This window comes from Pteropus alecto, unplaced genomic scaffold (assembly GCF_000325575.1).
Source record: "Pteropus alecto unplaced genomic scaffold, ASM32557v1 scaffold12, whole genome shotgun sequence".
Lineage (NCBI taxonomy): Eukaryota > Metazoa > Chordata > Mammalia > Chiroptera > Pteropodidae > Pteropus > Pteropus alecto.
Genome location: NW_006432669.1, coordinates 9,346,283 through 9,354,981, shown reverse-complemented (window position 1 = coordinate 9,354,981; position 8,699 = coordinate 9,346,283). Strand labels below are relative to the sequence as shown.

The following is an 8,699-nucleotide window of genomic DNA, read 5'->3' as shown; positions in this document are numbered from 1 at the left end:
CTTATAACATTTGATTTTAAATGTCCTTAAAACCACATTTAAAAGTTCCGCACAATTCTGACTTTTTACCAAGTCAGCCTGCTTCTTTCAAACACACAAACATAAATTGTCTAGTGAATTGCAGTCACTTTTTTTCCAGAGTTAAAAAAAAAAAAAAAAAAAAGCCCAGTTTTCTCCTTGCCAATACAGGAAGCATTTCCTGGAGATTAATCACTATTTTGACTTGCAAAATTGGAAAGGTTGAGAGAAATTAGTAAAGTAGCTTGTATCATACTACTTTGGTATTGGAATTTTTGGAAATGGTCCTGCTGCTATTCGGATGACAGCAATCATGAGTCAAGCTGTGGGTGATCTAAACAAACACTGTCACTCTATAAAAGTTGAGCTCCAGAGTGTGGACCTAGAAGAAGATAGGCAAAGAGCAAGACATTAAGACAACACAGAGCTGAGTAAAGCCAGTGGAAATGAAGAATCTTCCAATGCTACTATTGCTGTGGGTGGTGGTTTGCTCAGCTTATCCACTGAATGGAGCTGCAAGGGACGACAGCATGGACCTTGTTCAGGTAATTAAGGAAGACAGCCCTCACATTCCTTCACAGGGCCAAGTGGGGCAACCATCTCTGCTTTCCATTTATAAAACTTATGCAGAGTGGTTTGAATTACTGTGCAGGAATGTTTAAAGTATAGAGTTATAAAGTGTTGGGTGTGAAAAAGTTCTCGGTATCACACGATTTGGGCTCCTCTTTTTGTATACAGAGAAACAAAAGTGAGATGTGTTAGATATTTTCCTAAGACCACAGATACCATAGCAGCAGCAGCACTGGGGCTTGAGATAACATGAATCACAAGGGGAGGCTGTATGACATTTATTGTGCTTTGGAACTTCTTGGTATTTTGATACAATGCAAGATTAGCTAGATTTTTCTATTACTAGTGTCATGTTTAGACACAGAGTTTTGTCCATTTTTTTCTTAAGCCAGGTCCTCGTGAGACACATAAAGTGGAAAATTGAAGAAATTGAATAAATGTACCTGAAATATACAATTATGCCCAAAGAAGTCTGTTCATTTTGTTTTTCTCCTTTAAGTTCACTAGATTTTCCATTTTATTTTCATTGTTCTGTTAATAAACTAAGCTGTGGGAATTATTTAGTTACAAAGATAAAACAAAAGTGAAGAGGAGTCTATAACTGAAGAATTGAACAGAACATGACGCTTATTTTAATTTCAGCAATCAGAAGGAATACTTTCAATAGATTAAGTGAGCAACTGCACAAAAGGACTATACGGGATAAAAAAAACATAAGAATGACCTAAACACTATACTTATTATTCCATTAGCACTACCTGGAAAACTACTACAACCTTGCAAAAGACGTGAAACAGTTTGTTAGAAGAAAGGACAGTGGTCCTGTTGTTAAAAAAATCCAAGAAATGCAGAAGTTCCTGGGGTTGGAGGTAACGGGGAAGCTGGACTCAGAAACGCTGGAGGTGATGCGCATGCCCAGGTGCGGAGTTCCCGACGTTGGCGACTTCAGTACTTTTCCCGGCATGCCAAAGTGGAGGAAAACTCGCCTTACTTACAGGTGATGGGTCCCAAGAGGCTTTCACATGATACTGAGATTTCACAATTGATTCTCTCCGGGGAAAATATTAAATTCTTCAAATGTTCTCATACAGGATTGTGAATTATACACTGGATTTGCCAAGAGATGCTGTTGATTCTGCCATCGAAAAAGCTCTGAAAGTCTGGGAGGAGGTGACTCCACTTACATTCTCCAGGATTTATGAAGGAGAGGCTGACATACTGATCACTTTTGCAGCTAGAGGTAAAAAGCAAACACAAACATTAACAACAAAAATATTTTGAGATGCTTCCATTTACCTGGTGTTGTTTTATTGGAAAAGTTTGCAAAGAGATTCTCATTACCTATCTTTCTAATAAAAAACATTTTTCTCTATTAGAACATGGAGACTTTATCCCTTTTGATGGGCCAGGAATGGTTTTGGCTCATGCTTTTTCACCGGGGCCAGGAATTAATGGAGATGCTCACTTTGATGATGACGAAAAATGGACAAAGGATACATCAGGTTAGTTATACATCCCTCAGAATGATTTTGGTTTGTTTTATAGTTGGGAAAGGACCAGCAGAATATATTGCTTTTTTAATGGTTATTGAAAACATGTTCGATATCTAAAAATTATGTTCTCTGTCTTAGTATAAGCACAATATAGGAAGCATCATTATTTCTTTGATTACCATGGTTACTGTGTGATCTTAGAACTGTCTTTAAGGACAATTTCTCATTATATCGAATTGCAGATATCCAAGGGATAACGTATTGTATTGAATCTACACCAACATGTGCTCTAGATATTACTTATATCCAAGTGGGGAAAATTTCCTCTGCTTACTTATTTATTCTTAAAGGAGAATTAATTTCCTTCCAGAAACTTAGTTTCTAGTTTAGGTTTTTCTGGTTAGAATATCATTTTACTCTCTCTAGGGTAAGAGGGGTTTTCATAGACTCCTTCTGAAGGAAAAACCTTACCCCCAAATAAAATGTCTGAACTTTTTTTTCTTCTTAGGTAGAAGAAATTTTCTCAGTTCATAACTGTATACTTTGAGGAATGGCTTCCAAAGTTCTCAGTTAGCTAAAACAAATAACACTACTTCTGAAACTTAATTGCCATTTATAATCAAAATGCAAACATTATCTCTGTAGGGAGTATAGATGTGAGGTTAGTGCTGAATAAAATTCTTTGTTTTGATTAGATTAACAACTTCTTTTTGTCAAAGAAACATTTCCTCAGAGTCTGAGATGAGAACTTTAAAAAGTGAAATTGACTTTCTTGGTATGTCAATCATAATTACCCAAGGCCTTCCAATTTCAGCATTCTGATTTTTTTATAATATGAAGAAAAAAATCTGAATACGACTAGTGTTTGTGTGGCCAAAATCTCTTTTGGGACAAATGCTAGACATGATTTGGCATGTTATGTTTTTAAATCAATCTTACAGATCCTATGACATTTATCTTTATGAATTATTTTAACTCAATATGTACTGAATAAATATCACGAGGCTGAAAAATTATGCAGGCAATATTCCAATGGCAAATGACAGCACGAAGATTGTTTAAGGATTTCAGAGTTCACAAGAATAAACTATGTATGATTCATTTAACTGAGACTGTAACCAGCCAATGTCAATACATCGAAACTGTGTTTAGCTTTTCATTGACAAATAAAGAGAAACATTTATTGATGTGTTAAGCCAGTAGGTTCATTCCACTCCAGAATACAAGAAAAGAGACCTGCTTCTCATGAAGTGAATAGGCTTCTGAGACTGGAGAGGGAATTTGGATATGGTTGGACACTGTCTCAAAGATTGATGTCGATAATGAGCTTTGAAATACACTTGGCTTTCCATTAAGTGTGTGATCGATCAATCGATGGATCAATTAACCAAATTCAAGGCCGAAAAAGCCCTGTGTGCTTCCAGGAAGTAAACAAATACAATACACAGCTGACATCTGCAATGTACATATATTGAAGGAATAAACTCTTATTTACGATTTCTTAAATAGGGACCAATTTATTCCTTGTTGCTGCTCATGAACTTGGCCATTCCCTGGGTCTCTATCACTCGGCCAACTCTGAAGCTTTGATGTACCCAGTCTACAACCCATTCACAGACCTGGCCCGGTTCCGCCTTTCTCAAGATGATGTGAATGGCATTCAGTCCCTGTATGGTGAGTGATGCTGGAAAAATTGGGCCTTGTAGCTTTGCAGTGGTGATCTTCAGGAAAGCTTTAAAATGCTGCAGAAAACATTTGCGAGTCAACTCAGAGTATTCTGAGAATGTTCGGAAAGCATATGCATTGGCAGAAGCATCACGTTTCTCCTAATGTTTGCATCCTCATATCTGTTCCCTTTAGGACCTCCCCCTGCTTCCCCTGATGACCCTGTGGTGCCCACAGAATCTGTGCCTCCTGAGACACCAGCCATGTGTGATCCTACTTTGTCCTTTGATGCAGTCAGCACTCTGAGGGGAGAAATTCTGTTCTTTAAAGACAGGTCAGACCAGAAAATTATATTTTTCTATTTTTGTTTGATCTGCAGTGCTTACAAATGAAAACAAACAGAAATTTGATAGAGGTTTTTAAACATTTAAAACAAAAATTATTCTTCTGAACTGAATTTATTCAGACCTAATGTTCTAATTGTTACATTTTCCTAAAATTGTCAAGTTCATTTTTGAAGACTTAGAATGATTCGATACTCGTCCTTTAATTGTTCCCAAATATTATAAGTCATGGTTGCTCTTCAAAAGGCACAAATAGAACTTTATATCAGAATTTTTTTCTTTTTCTCGTTTAACAATGACACCAGAATAGCATTACATTTAATAAATTAATTTACTCACTGCTGGATAAATATGCACATGATGAAATATTTAAACTTCATTAATAGGAAGAACGTTAAAAGCAAGTTTCTCTCACCTCATTGACTCTTAGTTCCCCATTTCTCCCCACATTCATCTACAGTCCCAGATCCATGTATATCCTTCCAGAATTGTTCCATGCACATATAAAAATAGGCTTACATAGTCCATGTACATATACACACATTTGCCTATCTTTTGAAAAATATGAAAGATGGTATAACATATACACTGTTTTTGCATGAGTTGTAGGTATTTAAAGCTTACACTCAGGCATTTAACTTGCATTGTAGGATAACTTATGTTTTATAAAAGTCGTTACTCTGGAATCTTATGGCAGAAAGTCCAATGCAGTCTTCTGAAGAAAAAAGAAAAATACTTTTCCATTGGCAATATACTTGATTTCTGTCTGTCGCCGAGCCTAGAGGATAAGGGAATGGCAGGAAGATGAGTGAGGCAGGGCAATGAGGAAAATAATGCTAAAGATGAAAGACTATTTCTCAATTTTCATTTCTTTTTACATATGTTTCAGACATTTTTGGCGCAAATCTGTAAGGATTCCTGAACCTGGATTTTATTTGATTTCTTCATTTTGGCCATCTCTTCCTTCAGGAGTGGATGCTGCATATGAAGTTACTATCAGGGATACTGTTTTCATTTTTAAAGGTAATTATTACATAATAATTTCTTCAATTTGTTGAAATAAATCCTCTCACAGGAAAATTGAATAGGACTTTAATTTTCTCTACTATGACAAAAATTGTCTACTTTATTACTCTAAGATAATGAAAAAATACCTGGAACTGGTATTGTTTTATTGATATTTTACAGATGATAAAAATGAACACAGGAATATAAATTGCCCTTCTTTATATTCCCTCATTTGATCTATGTTCATTCATTCAATAGGCAAATTTTTGTTAAATGCTCACTTTGAGCTGGTGACTAAACCTAAAATTCTGGCTTTCTTTTTACTATAAACTCAAAAGTGCTAAACGATATTTCTAAAACCGCAAAGCTTAATGGTTATAAATTCAATGTGATTCTGAATTATTTTTTTTTTAAACAGGAAATCAGTTCTGGGCCATCAGAGGAAATGAGGTACAAGCAGGTTACCCTAGAGGCATCCAAACACTGGGTTTTCCTTCAACAGTAAAGAAAATAGATGCAGCCGTTTTTGATAAGGAAAAGAAGAAAACATACTTCTTTGTAGAGGACAAATACTGGAGGTAATATGCGATTGGAATGACTTTGTATGGAACCGAACTAGAGAACTTATTTCCTTTTTCTAAGGAAATTCCTTGCCTTGCTCTTAGCTCTGCTTCCCGCTCAGTAGGAAGGATGGAGCTTTAGACAACTGTGGAGGAAGTGATTACTTTAAACTACAGCAGTGCCTGGCAGCGGACATTTCTTAAGCTCTTCTGTTTTGAGTGCCATGTGCCCTGGGAGGAAGCTTTCCTTTGTGCTGTTGCCACACCTACCAGGAGTGCCCTCTTCTCCCTTCTACCTACCCAAACCTTATCCACCCCCAAGTCCTGGCTTAAGTCCCACCACCTCCGTGAAGCTTTTCCTGCTGCACTCCAAACCCGGCTGGACTTCTCTTTTTTGAAAGAAGCCCTGAGAATCCAGGCCACAATTTCACATCCTTGCCCACGTTCTTAAAGGTTTTGTTGGGTGTTTGTCTCATCTTCTCAGCCTTCTCAGCTTTATTCTGTGATTCTCAAGGGCTTCTTTTAACCTCACTCACTCATTACCTTGCCTGTTTAAGAGGACAATGAGCAGGAGCAGTCCAGTTTCATGGATTGAACCCAAGACTCATATAGAAGCTAATTCCTGGCCATCTGCACAGACTCTGAGACATCTGGGCAGACCCACCAAGGTCCAGCCAACAAGTCCAAAATACATTTACTGTGCTTTGCTTTTCATTCTAATCCCTTTTTCTAGGAAACATAGGAAATCCAGATGTGCAGGGTAGAGAGGGCACACATGAGCCAAGCATGGTGGAGAACTTGAAATTCGTATTTGAGAAAAATGATTCAATGCGCTTTATGTATTTGTTCATATCTTCATGTCTCTGTGATAGAAAGATGACTAAGATTCTGCCCAGTCTTATGAACTGTAATAACAAGCAGCATCTTCTAGATCAGAATGTGTGCCTCTATTCCTGGTGAAGATATAGTTTGAGTTAAGTTTCCAGTACCACTAAATTCACATATTTTTGTAGTGCTAGACAGGTTTGACATTTATTTGCAGTGCTTGGAAAGTTTACTAGAATTCCACATTAAACCTAACATGATTTATGAATTTTGGTAACATGGCCTCTATGCATGCTGAGCTGTATTCCTTTATTTGGTGCAGATTTGATGAGAAGAAACAGTCCATGGATCCAGGCTTTCCCAGGAAAATAGTGGAAGACTTTCCAGGAGTTGAACCGAAGGTTAATGCTGTTTTTGAAGCATTTGGTAAGAAGATACTTATTTTGTTGGCAATAGGGCAATTGAAACATTCTATGGCATTACAGAAAAGGAAGAATGGAAATAATTTTTAATAACAGATTTTCTTTAACCAGTTCTCTCCTCACTCCCCCAAATTTCGGCTGGCCAATTTTGTACCAATCATACAACTACTTCATATAATAAGCTGTTTTGAATCATAAAGATAATTAACACAAATCTCTCTGCTTTATACATCCAGATAAAACCAAAGTTCTCAAGTGTCACTTCCTTACACCTAGAGCTATTACTTTTCAAATTATCATATCAGTATAAAAATCCCCTCAAGTGGTTTGGCCAAGTTTAATACTAGTTGGCTGGCTTTCTCTTCATTCCATACTCTTGCTACTACTAATTACCAGGGAGATTTTTTTCTACCTTCTCTGAGTAGTCAGTCATCCCCTACATTGGCCCACAGTTGCAGATACTTACCTGTCCATGTATCCAAAGTTTAAAAAAGACTTTTTTTTTCCCTACTCAAGTATAGATAGGTGGAGGCTGATGATCTTTATTGAAAGGTAACCAGAGTACCATGACAGCAGAGCTATAGCAGGTCCTGTGCGTTTCTCTAAGGCCAGAAATGCCCCTCAAGCTACAAAGTGGGAAAATAGGAGGAGAAGTATTAGGAAATAAAAAAAAAAGAGAGATCGTAGTTTCCCAAGAAGCAGAGGATTTTATCTGATTGGAAGCAGAATAACCTAATAACCCAAAGATGATTTTGCTATCAGACAGAGCTGGAATGGAGTGCTGTCTCCATCCTTTTTTTCGTTGAGTGACTTGGGACAAGCATCTAAATCTGTCTGAAACTCAACTTACTCATCTGTAAGATGGAGTTAGATATACTTACCTCACAGGATCATTGTAGAAATAAATGAAAAATTATGTAAAATAACACAGTTCTTGGCACAATTCTATAAACACTTTCCATTTCTAGTTATCTATTTTTCTGAGTTTTGTATATTCCTAAATTTATTTATTTGAAAAAAACATCTATTTTCCTTGTCTATATTTGCAGGGTTTTTCTATTTCTTCAGTGGATCTTCGCAGTTGGAGTTTGACCCAAATGCAAAGAAAGTGACACATATTTTGAAGAGTAACAGCTGGTTTAATTGTTAAGAGGCACAACATGGACATTTGAAATGAAGCTAGTAATTCTTCACCTACATCTTTGTAAATTGAAATGGTGCATTTTCTCTGCATGTGCAGTGACTGAGAATGCAAGTGTGAACTGCATGTTTTGTCAGGCAGCATCACATATTGTAGTGCATTCACACCAGCTGCTGTGCTTGCACTTTGGTCACATGAAGTAACCTTCTACAGGAGAAGGATGAAGCACTCACGTGCAAGAGACAAAGGGATTGTATATAGATTGTTTCCTTGTTATTTAATAAAGAAGGTTTGTTAGTTATTCTATTTTATTGTTTCCTTTGTTTCAAGAACAATCTTGAACACATTATGGACTGAGACGCTCGGACACTGGAGGTGGCAGGATAGGGTTGCCATGGCTGTGGCTTCACAGTGGGCTTATCCAGAACTGAAGACAATTTACTACTTGCCCTCGCCGGGTTCCCTACAGACAGGATGCTTATATCTACCACCCACATGTCACATGTGTTCCTGACATACTCTAGAAGAAAGATCTAGGGCAGTTTTCACCTTGTAGGGCAGAATCTGGGGAAAATTTGTGAAGCAGAATCCTATAATTACAGCAAATCACCTAATTCACACACCTCATTTTTCAGGTGGCAAAATTAAACCTG

General features: G+C 37.1%; 1 protein-coding gene across 1 annotated transcript; it reads left to right on the top strand.

The window, feature by feature from the left end:
* The first annotated feature begins 324 nt into the window (after positions 1-324).
* On the top strand, positions 325-8,150 carry LOC102886139 (stromelysin-1). The gene is made up of 10 exons (XM_006907516.2): positions 325-563; positions 1,341-1,585; positions 1,680-1,828; positions 1,965-2,090; positions 3,591-3,755; positions 3,942-4,080; positions 4,980-5,113; positions 5,517-5,676; positions 6,806-6,909; positions 7,955-8,150. Exons 1-10 carry the CDS (start codon positions 465-467, stop codon positions 8,053-8,055), a joined length of 1,422 nt encoding a protein of 473 aa, XP_006907578.1. The 5' UTR covers positions 325-464; the 3' UTR covers positions 8,056-8,150.
* Positions 8,151-8,699: the final 549 nt, after the last annotated feature.